The 24,388-nt window shown below is 47.3% G+C and overlaps 7 protein-coding genes across 7 annotated transcripts; 4 read left to right on the forward strand and 3 right to left on the reverse strand.

Moving 5' to 3' along the window:
• The first annotated feature begins 2,779 nt into the window (after nucleotides 1-2,779).
• Nucleotides 2,780-4,103, forward strand: F5Y00DRAFT_147832 (uncharacterized protein). Its single transcript, XM_048004471.1, has 2 exons — nucleotides 2,780-3,658; nucleotides 3,717-4,103. The coding sequence occupies exons 1-2, from the start codon at nucleotides 3,003-3,005 to the stop codon at nucleotides 3,835-3,837; spliced, it is 777 nt and encodes a 258-aa protein (XP_047862156.1). The 5' UTR covers nucleotides 2,780-3,002; the 3' UTR covers nucleotides 3,838-4,103.
• Nucleotides 4,104-5,180: 1,077 nt separating this feature from the next.
• Nucleotides 5,181-6,678, forward strand: F5Y00DRAFT_254757 (thioredoxin-like domain-containing protein; the record flags this gene model as incomplete). The annotated part of the gene is made up of 4 exons (XM_048010211.1): nucleotides 5,181-5,317; nucleotides 5,519-5,710; nucleotides 5,774-6,152; nucleotides 6,253-6,678. The coding sequence occupies 4 exons, from the start codon at nucleotides 5,181-5,183 to the stop codon at nucleotides 6,676-6,678; spliced, it is 1,134 nt and encodes a 377-aa protein (XP_047862157.1).
• A 155-nt stretch (nucleotides 6,679-6,833) lies between these two features.
• Nucleotides 6,834-9,246, reverse strand: F5Y00DRAFT_147864 (MFS general substrate transporter). Its single transcript, XM_048004472.1, has 7 exons — nucleotides 8,710-9,246; nucleotides 8,580-8,640; nucleotides 8,315-8,494; nucleotides 8,178-8,249; nucleotides 7,846-8,111; nucleotides 7,401-7,768; nucleotides 6,834-7,324 (listed from the first exon to the last, which is right to left on the reverse strand). Exons 1-7 carry the CDS (start codon nucleotides 9,123-9,125, stop codon nucleotides 6,990-6,992), a joined length of 1,698 nt encoding a protein of 565 aa, XP_047862158.1. The 5' UTR covers nucleotides 9,126-9,246; the 3' UTR covers nucleotides 6,834-6,989.
• A 2,691-nt stretch (nucleotides 9,247-11,937) lies between these two features.
• Nucleotides 11,938-14,000, forward strand: F5Y00DRAFT_244395 (S-adenosyl-L-methionine-dependent methyltransferase). The gene is made up of 2 exons (XM_048008816.1): nucleotides 11,938-12,210; nucleotides 12,298-14,000. The coding sequence occupies exons 1-2, from the start codon at nucleotides 12,010-12,012 to the stop codon at nucleotides 13,906-13,908; spliced, it is 1,812 nt and encodes a 603-aa protein (XP_047862159.1). The 5' UTR covers nucleotides 11,938-12,009; the 3' UTR covers nucleotides 13,909-14,000.
• Nucleotides 14,001-15,189: 1,189 nt separating this feature from the next.
• F5Y00DRAFT_147909 (uncharacterized protein) lies at nucleotides 15,190-16,677 on the reverse strand. Its single transcript, XM_048004473.1, has 2 exons — nucleotides 16,139-16,677; nucleotides 15,190-16,085 (listed from the first exon to the last, which is right to left on the reverse strand). The coding sequence occupies exons 1-2, from the start codon at nucleotides 16,489-16,491 to the stop codon at nucleotides 15,200-15,202; spliced, it is 1,239 nt and encodes a 412-aa protein (XP_047862160.1). The 5' UTR covers nucleotides 16,492-16,677; the 3' UTR covers nucleotides 15,190-15,199.
• Nucleotides 16,678-20,292: 3,615 nt separating this feature from the next.
• On the reverse strand, nucleotides 20,293-22,266 carry F5Y00DRAFT_244401 (uncharacterized protein). The gene is made up of 2 exons (XM_048008817.1): nucleotides 21,208-22,266; nucleotides 20,293-21,156 (listed from the first exon to the last, which is right to left on the reverse strand). Exons 1-2 carry the CDS (start codon nucleotides 22,123-22,125, stop codon nucleotides 20,461-20,463), a joined length of 1,614 nt encoding a protein of 537 aa, XP_047862161.1. The 5' UTR covers nucleotides 22,126-22,266; the 3' UTR covers nucleotides 20,293-20,460.
• A 255-nt stretch (nucleotides 22,267-22,521) lies between these two features.
• On the forward strand, nucleotides 22,522-24,375 carry F5Y00DRAFT_244403 (DUF1682-domain-containing protein). The gene is made up of 3 exons (XM_048008818.1): nucleotides 22,522-22,667; nucleotides 22,823-23,672; nucleotides 23,776-24,375. The coding sequence occupies exons 1-3, from the start codon at nucleotides 22,595-22,597 to the stop codon at nucleotides 24,146-24,148; spliced, it is 1,296 nt and encodes a 431-aa protein (XP_047862162.1). The 5' UTR covers nucleotides 22,522-22,594; the 3' UTR covers nucleotides 24,149-24,375.
• The last annotated feature ends 13 nt before the right edge of the window (nucleotides 24,376-24,388 follow it).

Below are 24,388 nucleotides of genomic sequence, written 5' to 3' on the forward strand. Positions count from 1 at the left end.
CAACCTAGCCGCCGTAACCACTGTTATTCATCGAACCTATAAGTTGACTGATAGCGGCCAATTGGCAACGAAGTTTTCTCGACCATCACATAGAGCCATGATTGCGGTACCAATACCTGAGGACGGTGTCTCGGATTTACTGATCGTCTTTCTGCGGGGTTGGTCTCTCAGCAGTATACAAAGCTCAGCTAGTATCCGGCGAGCTTGACATTAGATTAGCCTTTGTTGTTGACGTCTTTAGATAAGTCTTCGAGATAGCCGTCAGTCGGTCTCACGGCTAATATTCAACAAGTCGAGAATGACCAAAGCTCGTTTCGGGAAAGTAGATCTCATGTCGCCATCATACATGAGACCTAGCGTAGGTTAAGAGATGAGAACCACAGGGCATAGATGAAAGAAAAAAAGATGAGCATTGGCAGTGCCCCTCCTAATATCTAACAGAATAGAAACGAGATCATGTAATCAAATTGATTCAATACTCCTTTTCTTAGTCGTGCCCTGCTATGTAAGAAAAGTAAGCTCTTCCAAGAAACCGGGGGTAATGGGGCCATCTACCATCTATGTAGTCCGAGCGCCCTGGAATAAATAATTGTAACGTTCACCCACGGTTTCGTGAAGCACATGTCAAGATACGCGGAACGATCTAATTAAAATTAGACATGTGCCGTCTGACGAAAAGCTTGTTGGAGCCAACCGTAGGATGATGTATGACGGATGCAGATGAAGGAACGTGACGACACCCTACATATATGCACAGTACAGTAATTTGCGTCCTAAGAGAACTATTACCTAGTGTCTCTCTCGTCGGTCGGATATACATAGAAACTCGATACGTAGGTAGATGGCTTTTCGGAGTGTTTCTGAAATCCACGCTGTACCTATTCCAACGTTCTTAATCTGTACACATCCTCGAACGACATTTTTATTAGTTACCATTAATCATAGGTAATCCTACATCGGATACGGTACTTTAATTAACTCGCCGTGCTACCCGTAAAAACGACCATTTCAAAACGTGGCGATGAGGCACAAGAAAAACTCGACAGTCTGAAGACCCAATAAACGGATGAGCAGATGGGTTATGCATCCCTCCGTAGTTCAGCCTTGGCATAACACTTGACCCGTTTTCTATTTCGGATGATTTTTTTCGGTAGGTAAAAACCATAACACCAGAACACGTAAGACCCTCTAAGCTCTAGCGATCCATCCACATGTGCAGGATCGTCAGGGAGAAATTGTCGAGGAGAGGAGCCGCTTCTTCGTGCGCCATTTTAGTAGTGCTACGGAATACATACTCATTACTTGCCTAATCGAGCTGTTCGGTCTTATTAAGGTATATACTTTAGGTAGCAAACCCTTGACTCGACATCCAATGATAGAACCCAGCTAACTAAGGACATCTAAGGCGAAGCTGGACCAAGCGCCTGCTTCCTCGATGTTGGATGTCCTATTACCTACCACACTACAAACGGACTGACTGACTGGCTGACTGGAGGGGACAAAAGATCTAATCAAGCCTCCCGTTTAATTTGGATATTAGGTCCGTAGATCTTGTCATCTTGTCATCTAGGGAGAACCAACGTATGTTCCTGCATTAGCGTACTCTTTTGCAACGCCGGGGCTGCATTGGCGCAGATTTGCTGCCACCAGTTTCTTGTGGGAATTGGGTGGCTTAAAAAGGAGACACCCCTGAAGAACAAAAGAGCAAACATTGGACGAACGAGCGAGTCGGCGAGTCGGCGACGCGCCGCGGGGAAAACCCATCTCTTAATGGAAAGTGAATACTTCTGTAATCACGCCTATAATATGATGTGATATGTATTCTCTTCGCCTTCCCGTTGGAATATACATAGTAACATACGCGTATGCATAGATCGACATGTGACAGATGTAGTGTATATACGGATCCGTACATATGGACATTACGTATACTACTTACGCCTTCGAAGGCCTCTTCAGCGTATTATGTACAAGAATTACAGCGATATACCCAGATATATCTCGTATACCTACAAAAGCTTTAAGCCCTATTCTTTTTACCGCCAAGTGTGTTAAATATTAGCCTCTCTTAGGTCTCTTTTACGAAATATGGAGGTCGTTTCACACAATCAATGCTTGTTTGCCGGTGGCCTCTCAGAAGGACCAATCTGATCTTCTAAAATACTTCCTCGGTGGTACTCAGCTCCGCTGTTGTTCCTGATCCTAGCCGATTCCATTTATAAGTGGTAAAGATTTACCACTTTTTTGCGGAGTTAGTCCCCCCTGTCAGCGTCCGCCACCAACCGACCGTCTCTATCTATCCGTCACCTTCACCTTTTGCTTGAAACGATGGTACCTGTTCGGCCCCGTTACGCCACATGGAATATGACAATATGGCCCAAACAATGAGCCGAGTAGATGAAAGTAAACAAGTCAATAGAATAGCAAGGTGTTCTAAGAAGCATTTGAAACTTGTTTCTATAATTAACTCTTCTGAAGCTCACAAAAGAACTACAAGCTTTCAAAATCAAATTGGATGGTATGTAAAAGTCAAGTGGAGCGAATCCCATGGCATTTCGACATACCTAACCCCAGCTGTCTATGCTTCCTTGCCGGTTCCTTGCCTGCTTGCCCACAACCTCCACCGCTGATGCATCGCTGATGTGCTCTTCTGTATTCCGTAATGTATGTACAAACCCCTGGACACGCTAGCTCCAAGGACCATGGAGGTGTCTATTCAGTTTAATTTCCCAACCCGCGAGGATCGTCCCCTATTCGGAATCCTTTGTGCTGCTTAAGCTATTAATACCCGACCGCCTCCATCGACACCGTCTTTCCTTCTTCTTTCCTTCAACTCACTAAGCCATCACCGCTACTTTTAGTGACTTAACTCAGCTTTGACTTCGGTCGTCCACTCTTTCACAACGCTCTTATAAGCCTTTCAGCTTTTACATTCTTTTCACCTTTTCGAAGCCACTTAGACTACTTGTTCGTTTTACGTTCAATATCCAAATACCTTCAAAATGCGTTTCGCCGGAGCCGTTTTCTTCGCTGGTGCCGCTATGGCCGGCAGCACTCTCTACGAGACTGACTATGTCACCATTACCTCTTGCGGTCCCACCGTCACCAACTGCCCGGCCCGGTCTACCGTCACCAGCAGCACCGTCTACCCGGTGTCCAGCTCCGCGACCGTCCCTGGATACCCCGTCGAGACTCCTTCTGGTTCTCCTTCTGGTTCTCAGCCCGCTGAGGTCCCTTCTGCGTCCCAGCCTGGCTACCCCGCTGAGACTCCCTCCCAGTCTCAGCCTGCTGTCTCCAGCCCTGTCCTCAGCAGCAGCAGCGTCGCCGCCGTCGAGAGCAGCGCCAGCGTTGTTGTCCCTGCTTCCAGCTTCAGCACTGTTCCCTCTTACCCCGTTGCTACTCCCTCTTCGGCCGCTCCCGGATCCCCCTCGGGCCCGGCCAGCTCCCCTGCCGGCTCCTCTGAGTCCGCCCCTGGCGTTCCTTCCGCGTCTGCTCCCTACCCTACCTCGGTGATCCCCATCACCTACACCACCTGTGTCCCTACCACCAGTGTCAGCTACTCCACTGTCACCGTCAGCCCTTCTGCTCCCGTCGGCACCGGTTCTCCTGTCGCTCCCGGTGCCCCTGGCGTCTACCCCACTGGCTCGTACACTGCTTCGTGAGTAATCCTATAAATCTGCAGCTATCCAAGTAGCAAAGCTAACATCTAAAATCAGCAACCCTCCCACTAGCTCTTACCCCACTGGCAGCCCCATCCCCACTGCTGGTGCTTCCACCATGGCCGGCTCTGGTCTCCTCGCCGCCGCTGCCGGTGTCGCCGCTCTTCTCTTCGCTTAAGCGAACAATCTTGGTTTTCTCTGTTAATGATTCGAAAGCCGTGAAGGCCATGTCAATATGAGGCGTGAACTAGAACTAGAACGGTTCGGTTGCATATGTACTTAATCCTTAATAGCGTTGATAGGCGTCGAATGCCTACGAAAATTACTTCATTCGATGTCTGTTTTCCAATGGCTAGTTTTGATTCGCTGTGAATCTTGAGTGCTTAGAGTTGTAGTTTTGGGATCACCTAACTACCTAACAGGGGTAATCGTAAGATTTCCTCTTTAGTAAGGTGGGTGTTGATCTCCATCTGATCCTTAGCTGTGTATGTAATTTCCGATCCCTGTTCGAAGATCGTCGGGAGTCGCCCAATTGGGGTTCGGTACCGGCCGTTTTTGCCAGATGCCGGGAAATTATGCCAAAATGTTTCGTACTCATTCGAGGACAACTTCAGCGTTTATTGCGCCTTACGTTGAAGTAACACATTCGCGGCTGTGTTCTGTTTCCGATAGCTTTTGTAAGTAACGTCACACGATTCAAGCATATTTCAATTTCTTCGGGCGTTTGGGTGTGTCACTCTTGAATCTGAAATACGTTATGCATGTCCAATTGCTCTCAGCAGTTTGTGTCGTCTCGCCGTGTCTACGCGCCATTTCCCTGTCATGTATGAATGTATCTCAGCTCAAATGCGAGTTCAATATCGTAGTATTCGGTCATACCTATTCAGATTTGATGTCCATATCCAACAACTGGTCATTGTATATATCCCATTATTCGGGTTCTTGAAGATACCAGGCAAGTATAAGACTCTTACAGTTATTCCATAGTCAAGTCAGCGTATAAAACTTCGTCCCAGCTATCGAACGCGTCATCGGGGGACATTACTATCGTTTCACTGTAGACATTTACTGGCAACATACACCAGCCTAGTGAGTCAGTCTGGTAGCTTGAATCCATCCTATTCCTACCATTTTCCGTTCTTCCACTCTTGCTTCACAATTCTGATGCGCCAAGGAGCTGCCATACCGTTAGGGTAGACACCATTAATATTTCTACGATATGTATCAACTTTCATCGTCAAAAAGGGTGAACGTAGCCTCGAAATATTATCGAAGCTCCTACATAGTATACAGCCCGCGAAGATATGACCAGCTTAACAGTGGCAGACGGACCGTCAGCTGAATCAACTAAGAGTCCCTTGTCTAATATAACTCCATACACTACTACCTCAGCACCTGTAGGCTGTACATTAGTTGATGACCCTAGGAGAGCTCCAATATGATAGATCCTGTTTTATTCCGTATTCGTAATTCATAATTGCCGTCTAGTGATTTTTTAAATCTAATGAGCAACTAGCAATCATGTCGCAGCTCGCGATAATCCTACTATATGTTTATACGTTATTCTTCGACATCGCATATACATGGGAACATATCTCGGGGCCTGATCTTGAATCTATTCTCAAGAATAACGAAGCAGCAACCGTAGTCGTTTGTAAGTGGAGAATAGTTTGACTTAGCTTGATTATCTTACGGCATAAGACTAACATTTAAGTACCTAAGTTATAAATGTGAGTCTTTCTACCGGGGGAACCGTATTCTGAGTTAAGCGGAACCTGATATTTATGATAAAGCCTTCGGAGTTAGTACTCTCACAACCCTTCTAATTTAGGCCAACTGCTAATACCATATGAGTAAAGCAAGAAGACGGAACATTTAGAAACGGAATGGTCACTAGCGCTTCCCGAGGCAAAAGTGCCGTTTGTCAGTATCGACTGTACGGCGAACGCCGCTATATGCGCTTCACATGGAGTCTCTTTATCTACAACTGTGAAATTATTTAGCAAGGGAGAACCTGTATCAACATATACAGGCCCTCGAAGAGCATCAGCGTTCGTGAATTCCCTGGGATTCCAGTCTACATATGAAAGTAGAAGTCAACTAACGACTCGCAGTCTTCTCGCTTGGGCTGACCGCGTACAGCGCCCCGTTATTTCAGAGGTTAATGCTGCGACGTTAGAGGATTTCAAAAAGGCAGACGAGACAGTCTTCATCGCCTACCTCAGCACGGACGACGAGGCATCCAAGGCTGCTTTCGCCGATGTGGCGGATCGGTACCGCGAAGAATTCACGTTCGGAGTGGCGACCGATGACGATGCTCTGGAGGTAGAGAAAGTAACCGCGCCGGTCGTTAAATGTTACAAACCGCTCGACGGTGATATACATGACTTCGACAACCCTTCAGATGCCGCCGCACTCGAAGCCTTCGTAAAGGGGGCCTCGCGGCCGGTCATAGGGGAGCTTCTACCACACAACCATCAGCGGTTCCTCGACGTGAGTTCATTTCAGAATCATTCCTTCATGTATCTTCTAGTGATATGATTATCCCTATATTTCAACTCCAAGTAGCGAAAGCTTACTAAAAATGATGCAGCGTGGATGGTCAATGGTCTACGTCTTTGCTGCTACGGAGGCAGAGCGCGCTGGGATACGAAAAGACTTAAACAAGATAGCTCGCGGTAACTACAAGAGCCTAACCATGGTCACTGTCGATCCCCTCGAGTTCCCCGATCTCCCCGCGAAGCTCGGTCTTGATCCAACCGTGCTTCCAGCCGGCGCAGTCCACCAACTCTCGAAGGATAGGATCTACCTTTACCCCAAGGGCAAGGGGTGGTCCTCGAGTGAGGTTCAAGGCTGGGGTCTAGATGTCTGGCAAGGACGCATCAAACCCTGGACGCCACCCGGCGTGACAACTACGTACGATGACCACCTAGGCGGACGGATCAAGGCTACTCAAAAAATATCAATGAGGAAGATACCAGGTGTCAAAGTCAAGGTGGCGGGTCGCGATGAGCTCTAAAATGGTTCATACTACTAGACAAAGTAGAGATTTTGTAATTAACTATATGGCTAAATCTCTCAATCACCGGGGCTCTATTCGACAGGTATGAATATTCTATCGTAGCCCAGTAAGATTATCCTTATTCCGCAGAAACGCCCTATTCTATCCACATGCTGCGTGATGATAGATGATAAAAAACTACGCATAGCATGCCCAAAATGACTCTACTTTTCCCCAAAATCATATGCTATGTACTAGCAGTCTAATCCGCCTGGCTCGCCCCGTGATACTATTACTTAGGAGGTAGGTTAGGTATGAAATGCATTAACTCAATTCGACTCCTCGGCCGTCTTCTCCAACTTCTCGGGCTTCACCGAAGGACCCGGCGGACCCGGCGGACCGTCGTGGTCGTTTCTCGTGCGCATCTTCTCGAGGACCTTGGCGGCTTCGGCGGCGAACTTACACTTCATGCGGATACGCGCGCCGAACTTGTAGAAGAGGAATGGGAAAGGTAGACACGCTAGGGCGAGGAACGCGGGGATACAACTCGCCCAGTGGATCCCCAGGTTGGTGTACATGGCCGTCGTGAATAGCGGGAATGCGGCGCCGAAGATAGATCGGAGGACGGAGTTTGCGGCTAGGACTGAGGCGGCGTAGATGACATCTGCTTCTGTGTTAGACACCTACTTATATCCTTGCAATATGTCTTGTTGTTTTGTAATAGGGGGTTTACGACTTACATGAGTCAATCATATAGTTCATCAAGCTGAGGAAGACAAGGACCAGTCCTGTAGCGAAGAAACCAGATGCGATGATGGATACGATCCAGTGAATGTTGGGACCGCAAGTCCACGCGAACCAGAATAACCCGACGGGTAACAGGACGGAGCCGACTAGGGCGGGTGGCAACCTCGCTTCAGCAGGGGCGTTCCCTCCATGAGCTGCCATGGTCTTGGCGTATCGCGTATTGTCCCATATACTGTACGAGACCGCGACTAACATACCGACGGCGATACCAAGGAAAGCTAAACCGCCGACACCCGCGGACCACCCACGATTCTGCTGGTAGACGATTGGGAAGGCGGCGAACATCATGTATAAGGTTCCACTGAAGATAGAGGTTAGCATTCTCTCATAATATTTCGTAATTGTGCGTTAGACAGGGAGAGTTCAAGGGGTACGTACTACACGATAGCCATGTAAAGCGAAGTAAGAAGAACGATCGGTTCGCGGAAGAGCAGGATCCAAGGACGAGACAGGGCAATCTTGAACTCCTGGCCAACGGTCTTCTTGGGCTTGCCGGCATCAAGCTTGGATACGTAAACTTTTCCAGTCATCTCTGATAACTTCTCTGCTCGTCTACGGAGGAGAATAGGCGCGTATGTCTCGGGAACGAGGAAGGTGCAGATAAACCACAGGAGCCCGGTGAAGCACGCCATTAGACCTTCAACCTAATACATGGATGAGAGTTAGTAGATATTTACTTGGGGTGAATAGGGGGTAGAATAGTTACGTACCCACCGCCATCCTCCTGCTGTGCCGAGGAAACCACCAGCGATTGGACCAATAGACGGACCGAGAAAAGGAGCCTAGAAGAATGGAAATTAGTTTTCGTACAGTTGTGAAACTGAGTTGGGTTGGGTGGATAACATACGGTAGCAAATATAGCAGTAGCCAAACCTCTGTCCTTAGCACCGAACATGTCGGCGATGACTCCGCCAGAATTAGTCAGGGGCGAACTTCCGATGGTACCAGCGAAGAAACGGAGGATGATGAGCGACTGAATATTCGGAGACCCAGCCGCGCCGGCGTTGAACGCGGTTAAGGCTCCATACTATATAAGTTTAGTGTCAGTGTTTGTTTATAACTTGGGTGCCTATTATCTGACGAAGGGAATCTAGAGCGAATGTTCAACTTACCGTAATAAAGAATAGTAATTGTCTACCATACATCTCGGACAACGGAGCCCATAACAACGGCCTTTAAACAACATGTCAGTATGATAATAGCACTAGGTAGTCGATAAGAACAATATAAACCGATACGTACCCTACAGCAAAACCAAGGACAAAAAGCGAGATGCCGAGAATAGCGATTTCCTCACTAACACCGAATTCACGAATAACCTCACCAATACCCCCCGAATAAGCCGTGGAGACGAACGTAACCGCAAGAACGGCAATGGCCTGTAAAGCCGTGATACCCCATTTCTTCGTCGTGGAAAACTTCATCGGGTTCTTGGGGTCTTCGGGAAGGAAGTCGACTATGAAAGGGTCGTCCGCTGTCCCGCTTCCCCTATATTTCCATTCCGTCACTGCGGGGGTAACACCGGGCAGATCAAACTGGCGATGCCAGTACGATAGCTTCTCGCTTGGTTTCTGTGCTTCCACATCACGGCGAGGAGGATGTTGCTGTTCCGTCACGGTAGCGGACGACTCGTCCGAAGACGATTCGGGAGACGACATGATGGGCAAGTCGTGGTAGTCTCGTATGAGAACGAGGTGTAATATGGGAAGTCTTACTCAACCTACAAAATATCTTTTTTTTCTTCTTATGTCTTGGGGGAGTAGAAATAAGAGTAAGAGAAGCTTATTATCTATGAGGCATGTATGTATGTGGGTATGTATGTAAGTGTATGTAAGTATATTGTATACAAGAAATGTCCCAACCAAAGGGATTAGCCAAGACAGTCCCTGCGGACGAGCTATCAAAGTAATATATAGGTCACGCTGGGGAAATATTTACAGACTAATGTAGATACAATTTCTTTGTTTGGACACGGATTTAGGTACTTATGGATACCGTCTGGTGTAACACATCCGGCATCTCGCTGCTCGGTCCCTACAAATCGAGTATGCTGGGTAAAGGTATTGATTTGACGTGAAAGGCAGTGATTCATATGAGATCCGTTTGGAATGTTACATCCTTTAGTCTACAAGCCATGTAGTCTACAAGTCATGCAATCTGATTCAGCTGAGGCCTTAAAACCCTTGGTCTATTTTTGAACATGTCCAAACCCTTCTCCGTGCCTGTTGGGCCAGAGGAATAACGCGGGCAACCATCTCACCAAATCCACATTGTAGTCGGATTTAAAGAGAGTGTGTGTGTTAAGGGTGTCAGTGTGTTAGTGCTGTATGCATGTTTGATTTTCATCTCCATATATGATATCCATGACATAAGCTCCGGAGTCCCATTGTTACATTCTCCAAGGTTCTAGACGTAGACTGTTCCCAAATAACACCCTACCAAATGGGACTTGCCGGAGTAGGCGACGTCAATATTTGCGAATCGCATGGATCCTTTAAGCTTGATCAACGTCTAAATGTGTACTAACCGTACTAACCGTACTAATTAGTCCCAACCTGACGGGACTGCGAGACCTTTACAGGCTTGGATAGTAATGATGATGATACGGGATTTATTCCAAACCCGATCCGACTATACATTCACCAACATTTGTCAATTTGTCAACTTGTGTATGATAGTTATTTCGCATTAACTACACTCTTTTGCGATGGCTTGATTTAAGCATAAAACTTCGCAGTTTGATCAACGGCCTCTAAAATAACTCCAGTGAAACTATCTAAGCATCTCTAATTTCTCTCTCCCCTGTTTATGATTGGTGAAATCATAGTGTTTTGCTTGTTCTACCGCACTGACAGGACGCACAGGACGGGATTCAATTAGGACGCATATGTAGCCGCACGTTTGTGTTGGTCGCAAAACCCGTCGTCCCCTTTCCGAGAGAGTGAGACTTATACGGCACCAATCAACAGGACGGCGCAACATCCATATCATATGCAGCCCTCGGGGCTGTATTTACTGTAATAGGTATTGAGAGAAAGGAAAATCTACCGAAACCGAGGTTAGAAGGGATCTAAACAGGAATCGCAACTGCGTGGCGTCCCTTCGATCGCGTGGCCCTATCAGGCTTACGAAGGATCCTTGGTGTTTTTTGGAATCCTATGAAGACGGTATCATCAAAGCTCCGACCATCCGACTTGCCTCTCAATAAAGAAGATACCTGTGTAACTATTGGGCACGATGATGATCTTATTAGTAGATGCGGGCTTGGCTGACGGACCCTCCGCCATCTCCGCCCATCTCATCTTGCACATACATACGTAGTATGTAAAATCGAGCCTTGTTTGTATTTTGATTGGTTAAAGTACACGTCACAGACTCATTTAGTCGTATGTAGGATGGTTAATACATAAGATCGAGATAATCACATATAACAAATAGGAATCCACACTACCGAGCTGAGAGATTCGTTCACAAGTTTCGAGGCGTTATTTCGGGTCCGTGATAAATATCGGAGTGACACGATTTCCGAGCATACCTAGGTACCTATTTAGATAGGTACTTACAGGAGACGATGTTCGATTCGCAATGTTATAAAAACCCGTTCCGTTTTCCTCACTGGATCTGGTCTCTCGGGAGGGCACATGGCTGCCTCTGATTGACAATGCGATCGGCCTTTCCGCTTACGGTGCCCGGTGCCCAACCTGCCAACCTGCATGCAAGGCTCATCACACGGAAGTACAAACTACTGTATGGCTGCGTGGGATAACTATATGTACTGAATCTCACAGTTTAGTCCGGACAACGATCGAAACTGTTGAATTAGCTTGTCGCCAAGACTCCGGACGAGTGATTTGGAGAAGGCCAGCCAAAGGCCATCTCGAATTCATATGAGGCGTATGCGTGTACAACGGGACCGAAAGACATGCCGCTCAGGTGGCAGATTTTCAGCTTTGATGGACAGCGAAGCACAAAGCTAGTGGACCCGGATCTCGATCCTTGAGGATATAAAACATACGATGCCCTTTCCAGGCGTTTGGAAAAATGAATTATCGAAGTTGCCTAGGTGAAATGCTCTCGATAAAATGAAAAGTGGCTGTAATAGTTTGATATGTCTCGTATTCATCGACCACCTAAACAAGCCCTAAACAAGCTGGGTAATAGTTCGGAGATCCTACTCTTACATAGAGGTATGTAGGTACCTAGGATTTAATATTGGTGGAAATATGTATTGAGGTAATGTACAAAATTACTTGCACAATCAAAGCAAACATCCATTTTAAAAATGGCAAATCAGCCGCAGCGTAGTTATCAGATGTGGCTAGTAATACAAGCTACCTAGGTACCTACACTACCTAGTCCCTTAGCGCGCAGATTGCCGAGTTGTTGCATGGTAGATTTCCTTATCGATTAGATCCCGACCCAAGATTTTGCATTTCGAGTTGCACATCGCAAACCTTCGTTTTTACAATCCCCTATGCAAGACATACGGTACAACCAACGTCCTGTACCCCTGAGCATGCGGCTGAACATGCTCCGGGAAGAATGTCTCTGTATCATGAGACAGTCGATATACTATCGGCAACGCCATCTACTGGCGGCAACTTGAAAACTCGCATCTTTGGGAAGAAGGACCTAAAGTCTCTTCAGCAGCAAGTCTACGCCCTAGCATTGGAGACTTGCAAATGGAGTCCTGTGCTAAAAGAAGTTATTGATAATTCGGAACTTTTACGTCATGAGCGCAAGGTGAGCACCCTTACCTTAGGAGCTACTCGATAGGAAAACTCATAGCCTCTCGCCCCCCAGCCTTGCTAACTACCTAGGGATACATAGCTTAGCCCCTTACTGGCTCTACTGCTCGTCCATGATTTCATATTATCCAAGAAAGGTATTGCGCTTCCTGCTAGTCATGGTCTCAGAGCTTCAATTGAGCGTCATAAGGCGCGTCTGAACGCCGAGTTCACTAGGGCACGTCTACGGAGGAAAGCTGGGTCTGTCGAAGCCCTCAGGGAGCAAGTTACTGCCGAATTCTTGGGCGGGGCAGCCGCCTATCCACGATGGGTGCGTGTGAACGTCTTAAAGACTACCATTGAGGATCAGTTAGCAACCACTTTCGTTGCTTTCACCAGGGTTCTTAGCGTTGGCGAGGTCACCGCTGCTCCTGGAAAATTCTTATATGTCGACGAACATATCCCGAACTTGGTAGCTATATCACCTAGCTTTGAGATCACCAAGACGGCAGCCTATACGTCTGGAGCTATAATACTGCAGGACAAGGCTTCTTGCTTCCCCGCGTACCTACTAGATCCTCGCTCTGAAGATGGCGATGTCATTGACTCCTGTTCGGCGCCTGGGAATAAAACAACCCATCTCGCAGCCATCGTACATTCTCGGGTCCCAGAGAAGGAGGGATGTACTCAGACCGTATTTGCGTTTGAGAAAGATCCAAAGCGGTCGCGGACCCTAGAGAAGATGGTAAAGCTAGCTGGTGCCAAGGAAATCACGAGAATGAGCTTCGGTCAGGACTTCCTTAGGGTCGATCCGAATTCCGAACTGTTCGCAAACGTTGGCTGCTTGCTTCTAGATCCCAGCTGCTCGGGTAGTGGTATAGTTGGTAGAGATGAAATGCCGGCGATATACCTTCCCGACGTCCCAGGCGCGTTCAAGAAGCCGCTCCCTAACACCAATCGTAAGCGGAAACGTGATGATTCCGAGGCTGGTAAGGACACAGCACAGCCGATCATGGTCGATGATGATGGGAAGGAAACAGTAGTTACCTCCAAAAAGGAATTGGAGGCACGCTTAGAAGCACTATCATCATTTCAACTTGTTCTGCTACTCCACGCCTTCAAGTTCCCCGCTGCGAAGAAGATCACTTACTCGACTTGTTCAATCCACGCCCAGGAGAACGAGCAAGTCGTCTTAAAAGCTCTACAATCCGATATTGCTAAGGAGAGGGGCTGGCGCATATTACGGCAGGACCAGCAGGTCCGAGGTCTTCGCGAGTGGCCGGTTCGGGGATCCGTCGAAGCGAGCGACGGGGATTTTGAGGTTGCCGAGGCGTGCATTAGATCTTACAAAGACGATGGGCGGGGCGTCATGGGATTCTTTGTTGCTGGTTTTGTCCGCGATGTGAAATCTGCTTTCGAGGATGGCGATGGTCCTTATATTCGCGATGATAGTGGTCGCATTATTAGAGATAGCATGGGTATGCCGACGTTTAAGCCGGGATATGGCCCTAGTTCTGTGGGTAGTGGTAAGAGGGCCGATCAATGTGCACGAGCTGATGATACTCAGCGTGGTGCGAACGAGGGAGAGAAAGAAGATGAAGAGAGTGAAGGAGAAGACTACGATATGGATTCTGAAGCCAAGAGCGACTTGAGCAGCAATGACAGTAGCCAAAGCGATTCTGATGAGGGGGAGTGGAATGGGTTTGATGATTGATATAGAATACCATTTCTAAGGATAATATCCAACTTGATATATACCTACCTACCTAGGTAGTTAACTTGAATAAAAAGAATATATCGCTGTAAGACTCCGACTGATAACGGTATATTAGAATCCCTATTATATTCAAATATGGTATCAATGTTTGTCCAAGCCAAGACGAATATCCAACCCGGTAATAGTCTTTAACGTCGCAAATATATCTGCGATCTCCTAGGTGCTCTGGATCTAACCAATATTCTCTCCATGCATACCTCTTTAGACGTAGGATAGAGCCTACGTCTATGATCAAGACACCGCCTGACATATTTAATGTTCACCTCGAAACTCGAATCGGCGGCTTCGTGAACAGGGGATTGCTTACTGCACACTGTATTAGTTGATATACATATTTACAGATTCTCTAGCTTATATTCAGATCTATATCGCTTTTTCCTGCCGATGAAATTGGATTACCACGAGCATACTTAGAACAAAAGAGAATATAAATCACAAGGACAACTACCAACCATAAATGAGTCGCTCAGAGTCTAAAATTAAATCTCTATGCAGATGTATAATCAAATTCGAACAATCATGTTCATAAATTGTATACAAATATGCTACATCAAGAAGTGAAGATGAGCGCAAGCTACGTATCCTCTAAATGTGACCCGTACATCGCCCAATTTTTAAGTGCGCCCCTGATCAAGGTATCGACAGCGAGGCGTCGCTCGACTTTTCTATGTCTCGCGGGCTTTCCCACCCTAGGTACATATCCAAGAATAATAGCAAAGCAAAAACTTCCCAATATCACATGCCCTCCCATGGATCCTCTATGATGCGACCAACCCTCGACAGCGCCACGCAATCCCTACAAAATCGTGTATGGACATAGAATCAAATAATTGACTGGCTTGGTTGGCCACTCGCGCACCTGCTTATCGGCGGCCGTGTACGTTGTGCTGGTGGCGCTTGATGTGGCCATGGCTGTGCGAAGGAGCACGGCGTCTGCGTACAGCAGGGGTGGCTCCGGGCTGCAGAGTGGTAGTCGTGGTGACGTATACGACATCCCAGACGGTGTCAACATTGGGATTGCTCTCCTCTACTGCAGCGGCGGTGACGGCAGGTGCTGCAGTCACGGTGGACGAGTTAGGCTTCTCGATAAAGGCATTTCCGGTGGGGACCGAATCCGACTCAGCAGTCGAAGATTGCGCGGAAGATGCCTCAGCGGCGCTGCTTGCCTTGTACTGTCACATCCGGTGTTAGTAACGATATTTTTATAACTTGGTCCGTATTCGGAATACTAGGTCATGTTGAAGAGACACAGGAAGAAGGCAGCGAAACAAGTTGGAAAAGGAAGTAAATGGATCCGGGAGTTACTCACGGTCGAGGTAGCAGGCTGCGCCGAGGAAGAGTCGGAATCGGAGTCGCTGGAATTACCATGGCCCCAACCAGTAACCGGGCAGCCGAGAGGGAGGGTCTTGAGAGTCTGCGCGGCCTTCACCATGGTACCGATAGCAGGCTCGATCGTGCAGTTCTGGTCGTCGTTGACACCGCCGGGAATAGTAGGGCAGTGCTCCATGCCGAGGGTACCAACATTGCAGGTGTCGATAATAGTCTTGAGGGTGTCCTCGTCCCAGCCGGAGATGAAGTCACCGTGCGAGCTGTAACCGGTAGCATCACCGTTGGACAGGACGAAAGGCTGGGTCTTTCCGTCGGGTGTCCACCTATCCTTGAACGAGGGAGTATCCCAGTAGACCTCGTAGAAGAGGTGAGGGACATGGGTCCATCCGGCGGGGCAGGTTAGTAGTCCGTTCACAGGGGTAGGCCATGCCATATTGTTCTCGTAGTCATTAAGACCGGCTTCGGGGTTGTAGCACGAAGGGAAGTGGATGTCCTGACGGAGGGGAGAGTAGGTGCCGTCGCAGTCGTAAAGGGGGAAACCCGCACCTGCGCCCTGGTTGTTAGGGTCCTGAAGACCGGCCATGGTTCCGTCAGAATCCACGGGGTAAGACGGAGGATCGTAGCTCTGTCGAGGGCAAGTCCACTGAACTGGCTGGATTGGGCCCTTGGTAGGATCAACATTGCTTCCACCTCCGAACGCGGGAGGAGATCTGGTTTTGGTATCACCACTCAACATCTTCAACCCAACGGGGAACGGCTCGATGGTGCCGTTGGTGGGCTCGAAGCTAAACAACTATTAGATAAATAAATCTCACTTATAAGTCATAGGAGAACATACAAGTAGTACACATTCATGTAATATAGAGGGACCTTTTCGAAGGTGCCATCCTTGGGGTCTTGGAAGAAGAGAGATGGAACCCAGTAGTTGCTCTTATCGTTCTTGATGGTAGTCGTAGTACAATCCGAACTTAAGAGATCGTCACCCGCAGTAGAAAGGCCGAAGTTGCTACCTCCCATGATACTGTGATAATGGGTTGCTTGCGTTCCGGGGTTGACGACGGGATCTATGGGACCTTCGGTCAAGAACGTGTGTTGACCGGTAAAATGGAGGACGGCAAAGGTCATGTCCGTCTTGTCCGCCGCAGCCCTGGCGGCCACGGAGGCCAAAGCACCAACAGTTGCGTACTTCATGTTTGCTTCCCTTTTCGTATGCCTCAAGGTGTATTAGGTATTCTATTGTGATGGGCAACCGATCGTAGTGCCTAGAATTCTTTTTGTTTCAGGGAATGATATTCCTTTATAAATGTCAACACCGGACCAGGCCCTTGATAAGGATTGTCTGACGGAGTGGTCTGTGAGCAGTGATTTGAAGTCTCGACTTGAGCTCTGATAGGGGGACTAGTCCAAGAAAGAAGGGACAAACAAAAGACTTGTTTGGTAAATGAACGGTAGACTCAGCCGGCGGAGCTTTGAAAGAGTGAATCGCGACAAGCAAATGAGCGAACGGTTAAAGCCCAAGACAGCGGATAGAGCTCTGCAAGGTGAAGAGGGGAGAAGAGAAAAATTAGAAGACTACGGAGGAGGTTTGTATATTAATTAGTGGACCACGATCTTCCAGCCTATGGCCTATGGGACCGTAGGGCATGGTTGTATGGGTAGCCAGTCCGGCTCGGCAAGAAAATAGAAACCATCTGATAGTACATAGTAGCTTCGGTACCTTATGCAGGTGTAATTCAGACATGCCATGGTAAGCAAGGTGGTAGGCAAGGTAGGTTGACGTGAAGGTGGAGATTTGGAAAGGGGTTGGGTGGGCTTTGGTGGGTTCTGGTGGATTTTGGTAGGTTAAAAGCTGGGCTGGCTGGGCTGCTAGGGCCAGTTTAGGTTGGAAGACGTTGCATGATAGGTCAGTCTTCCCATGCCACACACCTGCAAAGCTAAGCAGAGAATGGTTGGCGCGAAGCTATTCGTCGATTCGTCATGCAGGGGAATGGCAGGGGAACGACAGGACTAGCGGCAAATCCGCCCCAAAGAGGCCGAGAGAGAAGACAGAAATTCGAGGGTTTGAGCCGGGAAAAGTAACCCTATCTCCTCTCTTTCTAGATGCAAGAAAAAGACTTGCGGTAAGGGTCCTCCCCTCCTTTGCAACATATATAAGAACCTACATACATGTATGTAAGTAGGTACGTTTACATGCAGATAGTAGGCGGTATTGAGAAACAGGTATTGAGAAACAACATAAGACCTACATGTTCCCCTATTGCAATTAATATTGCAATTAAAAGTCTTATGCATGTATTTCGAAACAGAGGGTCCCCATCTTGTTCATCTTGTTCATCTCCGCCCAGCTCCTTTTTTTTCCTTGATGAACGAATATATTATGCATGTATTATGGAGGAATCGATAGGGCCTGGGATCGATTGACTAGACTAGCCGGGCTGCCGGGATCAAGTTTCGTTTGGTTTTCTATATTGGTTTCCATATTCCCTGGCAACCTGGCAATTGTCTTGTTCTTTCGCCTTGTCGAGGAATCGAAGGCGGGCTAGAATTGCAGGGCCACTTTAGTGACATGACGAGTAGATTTCGCTGATCATTTCCCCCTTAATAATAAAAAGGAAAATCAGTCCTGCAGTCCTGCCAGGTACGAAGTGACTCAATACCCATGTGCCTATGTACCTACATGTATATTTTATCTCCATAAGCTTAAGATCGGGTGGGATCTGAAACGCGCTAATGTGGGTCATAGAAAAGGTTTAAAGTTATTCATATTATTCTATTGGTCCTAAAGACCGGATGTTACCGCTATTGGTAGGTAGTTATTAAGGTATTAGGGGAAGGTAAAATACCTGTCAGCATTTCCACAACCCCTTAAGACCCTTTCACCAAAGCCTATTTGAAATAGGGAATTTGATGCCACAACTTGGAACTTGCCAACCTCCTATCCATAATACATACATACATTACCGCGCCTGGGTGGTGGGGGGACATGATCTCAGGGATTATGTCACCTTATAAGATTATTTTAAAATGTTGAATATTATTACAATATCCCGACATGATTACCAGGATAATATTGCATATCGAATCATTTCGAGTCTCCGTGACGATGTTTAGTGAAAATAGCCTCATATTTGAAATAGTCACAGGGATCATGTTGAATTTGTATGATTTTAGCTTTCTAAGACCATTTTAGCCTTCCGAAACAATCTCAGCCTTTTTTAAACGATCTCAGCCTTTCAAAACGATCTCGGGGATGATTTTAGGTAGGTGCTTATTGCCTCCCATATCTTAGTAGGTAGTGACTGCCTCCTGCCCTGTTGCGGCCTTATATACTGCAACAACAGGCCAGCTATTGTTTCCCGTAAAATCGTAGCAACGTAAGACTTAGCTCAATCGTAAAGCGCGTAGACTTGTAATCGTAATTGTAATTGTAATCGTACTTATAAGCCTGTAATTCGAGCCTCATCGTAACAAGTGATATATTCGTATTTTCAACTATTCGTAATAATAATATAATGGTATGTGTAAATAAATATATGCACTTAATAGCTTCGCCAGTATGCGCTTATATGTTTTCTTTTATTTTTTAATTAAATACACATATCCTTATACCGACATAATTTGAAGATTTCGAAATGATCTCCGGGACCATGTCGGAGGTACGTGACTATTCCAAAAAGGTAAGTATCTTATTTCTTAAAACCCTTATATTTTACATACAATCTCGGAACTTCGTGACTTTGTCTTTTTGAATATGATGTATTTTTACATAATTGTCTCCAATTCGAAAGGATCACCAAATCGCATGAGGGTCTCGTCAACAACATTATTGGTTCTTTTTCATCGTCAAAAGCTGGTCTCCTAATTGAAATCATTTCGAATCATTAGGACTATCCCGGAGATCATGTCGGCCTCCCACGCTGGCGCGCTAATGTACTTTGCTTACCTCTTACTACACTACACGTATGTATACATCCGCCTCGGCAAGGAGTAGATGCCCAATATCCCCCTTACTGTAAAGGGATAAATGTTTATTGCTATCGCTACTCTTTCTTGACTACCTAGGCAACTTCGTGTTCAACGAGTACGTGTCAACCTCCAAGATGAGCATACGCATAATACACATACGTCGAAAAAACCTGAAATATTCAAGCAGCATTGAACACATCCACTTAATTACCTACGTAGTACGACCTAAGGCCCGCCAAGGCGACGGGACACGATGTTACACCGGCTATTGTTTACCATCCCGACGGGAAGCTGAAAAGTAAAAGAGGAAAATCAAGCCGCCGCCTTGCCGTTGCGCGCGGCTGGAAAACTTGATCTACGTGCCAATCGATTCTGTAGACGCTGATCTTTTCCTTGGCGCGAAAACACATTATTCGTAGAGGCCATAACCATAATCACTCAGCGCTTCACCCACAGGACGCATTATAATAATAATTGTTAACGATATAGTTTACACCGCATCCATCAGGTGAGTTCAGGTAACGCGTGGTCTCTCCGTAGGCCAAAGCAATAAATATATCTAAATATATTAATAGCTCCCGCTGCGCTACGTCGCACCAAGCTGTATTAATTCTGTATTAATTCGCATGTCTGGATGATTGGCTCTGTGAAAATAAACCGGATCAATACTAGACGGCGTAGATTAAATAGACTATAATCTCATGTAGGTCCCCGAGCACGATCTGTTTCTACTACTTGGTATGATTCGGAGAATATCTGCATTCTGTCTGTGTTGGCGATGAGAACCGGATAGGATCAACTTGATCAGCAGTGCACGCAGTGAGGAGATACGATCTCTCCCTTGAACTTTATACGAGCTTCGACCAAGTTAAAGCTGGGTTGTGCCAGTCAAAGCCACCCAAAAACAAGATATCAAGATGGAGTATGTGACTCCCCCTAGTAAGTGTTAGTAGTGAGTCGCCCTTACATCTACCAGTACGAATAGTAGATCGGCTTCAGACATAATCACGTATAGGCCATCTCGGTATAATTAACAATTTATAGCAAATGGTATCCTACGTCCTTTCCTTTCCTTTCCTTCCTTAGCCTTAACCACCGTATGCCAATGCCGGTCCATGCACTCGATCCTGTAACCCTTTAACCCGAACGCCGTTGATCGACAAACCTATTTCCGTCGATTTACACGGCATTATTTTAGCGCCTTCTAGGCGATCTTCTCAGATATGCTTCTGCAAAAGTTTCCTCGTCAATCTCCCTTCCTAAGTCATTAGTCGCTAGAACCGATAATATCGATTTCTCCACTTCATCCCGCATACCCATCAACTGGTCCTCCTCTATCCATCCCGACTCCAGTGCGAACCTCACGATATCACTAGCGCTTCCGAAGCCCGGTACGTGATCGGCAGCATCAGGGTTGAGGTATGTCCAGAATTCCTTCGTGGCGCGCTTAAAAGCGTTGACCTCTTTTTTGGGTCCCTTGAAATGCTTCACCATCCATTGGTAGATGTACGCAAGCCATAATACATTCGTGTAAGGCTCGTGTTGAGCCCAGCAAATTGGGCCGTCAATTCCCTCTTCGTAAGGTGTTTTGTGACTTTTGGGGGGTAGACACACCCGATCTCCTCGCAACATGAAGGATCTCATACGTCTATACACTTCACACTGCGGCGCATGTTCGCTGGTGAAAATGCTCAAATCTCTTTCCAGATCATAAGCAATAGGTAGCGAATCTTGGTCCTCGTAATCGGCGTGAGCTCGAGAGAGCCCGTAGTCGAGTATCGTTACGTCGAGACCAGAAAATCCAAAGCAGCTAGAACGCCCTCGGTCTGCCGTTGGAATCGGTTCTGTTATCCTCCGGATACATAAGTTTCCCTCGTGAAGATCTCGATGCTGGTACCGTTAGTCTAGGGCGTCTGGTAAAGGGGGATGTAATATACTGACCTCAAATTCTATATGAGCTTCGGCACGAGCGAGAGCGATGGTGACGTGAAAGAATATGTCCCACAGCTGGTCGGCAGATTCTAGCTCAAAATCCTCAAGTGCCGTCCCTGCGTCACCTAGCTCAACTACTAGGAACTTGGTGCCAGGCAAGTATCTGCTTGGAGATGGATAGAATTGAAGTCTATCTGGATCCTGCCGTTTCAACTTCTTGTGAAATGCCTGGTGTGTCTCGAGTAATTCCTTGCAAGCCTTCCCCTGAACTATATATCTTTCCTTGTAAACGACGAAGCCTGGTATGTCGGCAAGCCATTCCGAGATCTTTAATTCGCCCATCAAGTCCGACTCGGAATGTGGTTCTTCGTCAACGAGCCCGGATTTTTGTTGAGTTTTTGTTTGTGCTTTTATCGGCGATTCCATCCGGATGACTTTAATAATGCTAGTTCCGCGTTCGTTCGTCACGCGATAGACTTCTGCATAAGAAGCCTCCGCTATTTTGACGATCTTATCGCCTGGTGGGCATATGTCGGCCCAGGAAAGCACTTGTAGTTCCTTCTCTACTTCTACATCCTTGAGTTGTTCTTGGATTTCCGGTTTAGGCGGGCTTGTTACTGGGAGTCTTCGGAGTTGAGCCGGGGTAAGGGGTGGTGGTGGTTTTAGGAGAGCCTGTTGCCCTTTGCGTCTGGGAGAGCGTCGGAGTGAATCTGGTGGTGCAATGTTTTGATCTTCTATTGCCATAGCAGAGATCCCCCCAACCAATTGCTCCAGCACTTTTTTATCGGAATTATCATCGTCCTGTTCTTCTATTACTTTCTGGCGCTGATTTCGCATTGGTGTCTGTGGTAGGTCGACGAATAATCGATCGGCTTTGGGTTTCTTGGATTGTTTTCCATATTTACGTAGAGAAGTTTGTTTCGACATTTTGTCTTCGCTTGTTCTTCCGGTTGGATTGTGATCGTATTCATTATTTATTAAATGTTGTGTATAGGTTTTGGTTTTGATTTAGACGGCGATGCTTTAACTACCTACGTATTGACTTTAAGTCTACGTATTGACGTTAGGTTCTTTGACTGCAGGTTGCCGGGTAACGGGTCTAAACCTAACCTTACGAATTAAGTTCTGCACGGACAGTGTTAAAAGTTCAAGCCACAATTTGTTTAGGGCCAGATGTGGAGACTCACCCCCAAAACCCCAACTCATCTGTGTGCACGTTCCAACCGGGCGGTTTAAGCTGTAGCTTTTAAGTTTTGCGGGTTATGTAATTAAGCGATTTACGTATTGGAGATTGCTCCAAATTGTTCCACGTCTCTCGATCCTCGACCCTCGATCTTGGACTCCACCTCCTCAACCTCGCCGCGCACACCAAAATTCTGCGACGAGTCCCGAAACCATGGCGGACTTTTTAAAGAACATCATTGGGGGTAGCAAGTCTTCTGCTACTCCGGTTCCCTCCGCCGATTCAGGTAAGTTATATCCCAAGTCGCATCCATAAGCTACGCGACAAGAATTGCTCCTTGAACACCTGGTCTGAAGTCAATGCCCAACGAATATATGTACAACTCTTACACCTCAATTCTTTTACCGATATATCTAATTACATAACTAACACGTAACCTAGACTTTGCCGACTTCGCCGATGCGCCTTCGCCAACGCCTGTATCATTCGAAACTGTCTCTAATGGTGCTGGCCTCGGTGGCCCTGCGCCTACTGTTCACCCGTATACGAAATGGTACAATGTTCACGAGCGTCATAGTCTGAGCGAATTCCGAGCTGAGGGTATCATCTTGGTCATCATTGCTGTCATCTTCACCCTGCACTTCATTGGTACGAAGCTCAATCGCGCCAAGGCGAGAGCATGGATCAAAGCCCACGCTCCGATCCTCACCGGCGAATTCGCGCTTGTCGGCTTTCGTGGAGTACCACAACAAGCTGACCAGGACCCCGAGAAGCTGCTAAAAGCCAAGAGCTTGTTCGAGTACGCGAGTTATGCGACTGGCCGACAAAATGTCGCCTTCATGGATATCAAGTTGACCCTGAAGAAGCGCTTCAACCCTATAATGACTGGTTTGGAGACTGCCTTGAGCTTCTTCTTCGACAGCTTTGCCGCCCCTGAGGATGCGGTCGAGGCTGTTATCTACCCCTTCGACGGCAAGGAGGCTCAGATTGTGCCCGCCCTACCGGGAGCCGCTGAGCTAAGAAGCAAGGATTCCAAGAGCTCGTTCGATGGGTTCGTCTGGGCCATCGTCAACAAGAACAATATGAAGAAGCTCCGAGAAGATCGCTACGACTTATCTATTACCTTCACTAAGGACAACGCCAAGCTGCCCATCTGGACAACGGTCATGAGCGAGAGCGCCGAGGTTACCCAGACGCTACTGACAGACGAGCTTGCCTCGGCCATCAAACAAGCTGGTGATCTGTTTGAGTACCTCATTATCAGCGACCAACCCGTCGACAAGCCTACTAAGTAAGCGCTCCCTGTTACGTATGACCTATTTCGGTTATACGTAACTGAGACCATACGATTTACTTAATTCCTACAAAAGGAAAGCTTGCTAATTATATCATAGGATGGATGAAACGATTCCTCGCAAGCGCCTCTACCTACGATACCGTCTTCCCTCGTCTAACAACTACGATGACCTTGCCCCTCTCTTCGCCTACTTCGTCCGGATCCCCGATCACCTGGCGTCGTCGGCCCACTTCCGACCAGAGATCCTACGCAAGATCAAGGTTGTCCGAGACGAGACCATCAAGCAGATCCAAAAGGCAGCCGAAGAGGAGAAGGCCGAGGAACGACAAGCCGAGCGCGACAGGGCAAGGAAGGCTAAGCGCGACGCCGAGCTCAACGCCCTAGACGCTAAGGCACAAAAGAAGTACCTCGAGAAGGAGAAGGAGAAGGAACTACGTAAGTCATCAAGGAAGCAGACCGTCCGCGCGTAGTACACGCGATTTGGCCGTCGCTGGGAGCCCGGGTTCCCGAAGTACAAGAAAGTACAGCTCCCGCGTGAAGACAAATAGATGTGTGTGGTAGGGTTAGATGCTGTTGTCATCGTCACCCTCACTATTTGACGTGTATATGTAGTAGGAAAATGCCCGACGTGGAACATATCAAATGTACGCGAGCAATGTCTGTTTGCATAAATATATGAAATCCATTCACATCGCTGCTTATCGCTCCAC

The sequence above is a fragment of the Daldinia vernicosa genome (assembly GCF_022497035.1).
Source record: "Daldinia vernicosa strain CBS 139.73 unplaced genomic scaffold F5Y00scaffold_46, whole genome shotgun sequence".
Taxonomy (NCBI): domain Eukaryota; kingdom Fungi; phylum Ascomycota; class Sordariomycetes; order Xylariales; family Hypoxylaceae; genus Daldinia; species Daldinia vernicosa.

Bases quoted from the DNA above. Each gene is read 5' to 3' on its own strand.
- F5Y00DRAFT_244403 (XM_048008818.1), top strand. From the start codon at position 22,595: ATGGCGGACTTTTTAAAGAACATCATTGGGGGTAGCAAGTCTTCTGCT. The intron at 22,668-22,822 runs GTAAGTTATATC...CACGTAACCTAG, and splicing joins GGTTCCCTCCGCCGATTCAG to ACTTTGCCGACTTCGCCGAT. The intron at 23,673-23,775 runs GTAAGCGCTCCC...ATTATATCATAG, and splicing joins CCCGTCGACAAGCCTACTAA to GATGGATGAAACGATTCCTC.
- F5Y00DRAFT_244401 (XM_048008817.1), bottom strand. From the start codon at position 22,125: ATGTCGAAACAAACTTCTCTACGTAAATATGGAAAACAATCCAAGAAA. The intron at 21,157-21,207 runs GTCAGTATATTA...TAACGGTACCAG, and splicing joins AAGCTCATATAGAATTTGAG to CATCGAGATCTTCACGAGGG.
- F5Y00DRAFT_147864 (XM_048004472.1), bottom strand. From the start codon at position 9,125: ATGTCGTCTCCCGAATCGTCTTCGGACGAGTCGTCCGCTACCGTGACG. The intron at 8,495-8,579 runs GTAAGTTGAACA...AAACTTATATAG, and splicing joins AATTACTATTCTTTATTACG to TATGGAGCCTTAACCGCGTT. The intron at 8,112-8,177 runs GTACGTAACTAT...TCCATGTATTAG, and splicing joins CAGCAGGAGGATGGCGGTGG to GTTGAAGGTCTAATGGCGTG.
- F5Y00DRAFT_147909 (XM_048004473.1), bottom strand. From the start codon at position 16,491: ATGAAGTACGCAACTGTTGGTGCTTTGGCCTCCGTGGCCGCCAGGGCT. The intron at 16,086-16,138 runs GTATGTTCTCCT...ATAGTTGTTTAG, and splicing joins TACATGAATGTGTACTACTT to CTTCGAGCCCACCAACGGCA.
- F5Y00DRAFT_244395 (XM_048008816.1), top strand. From the start codon at position 12,010: ATGTCTCTGTATCATGAGACAGTCGATATACTATCGGCAACGCCATCT. The intron at 12,211-12,297 runs GTGAGCACCCTT...AGGGATACATAG, and splicing joins TTTTACGTCATGAGCGCAAG to CTTAGCCCCTTACTGGCTCT.
- F5Y00DRAFT_147832 (XM_048004471.1), top strand. From the start codon at position 3,003: ATGCGTTTCGCCGGAGCCGTTTTCTTCGCTGGTGCCGCTATGGCCGGC. The intron at 3,659-3,716 runs GTGAGTAATCCT...ATCTAAAATCAG, and splicing joins ACTGGCTCGTACACTGCTTC to CAACCCTCCCACTAGCTCTT.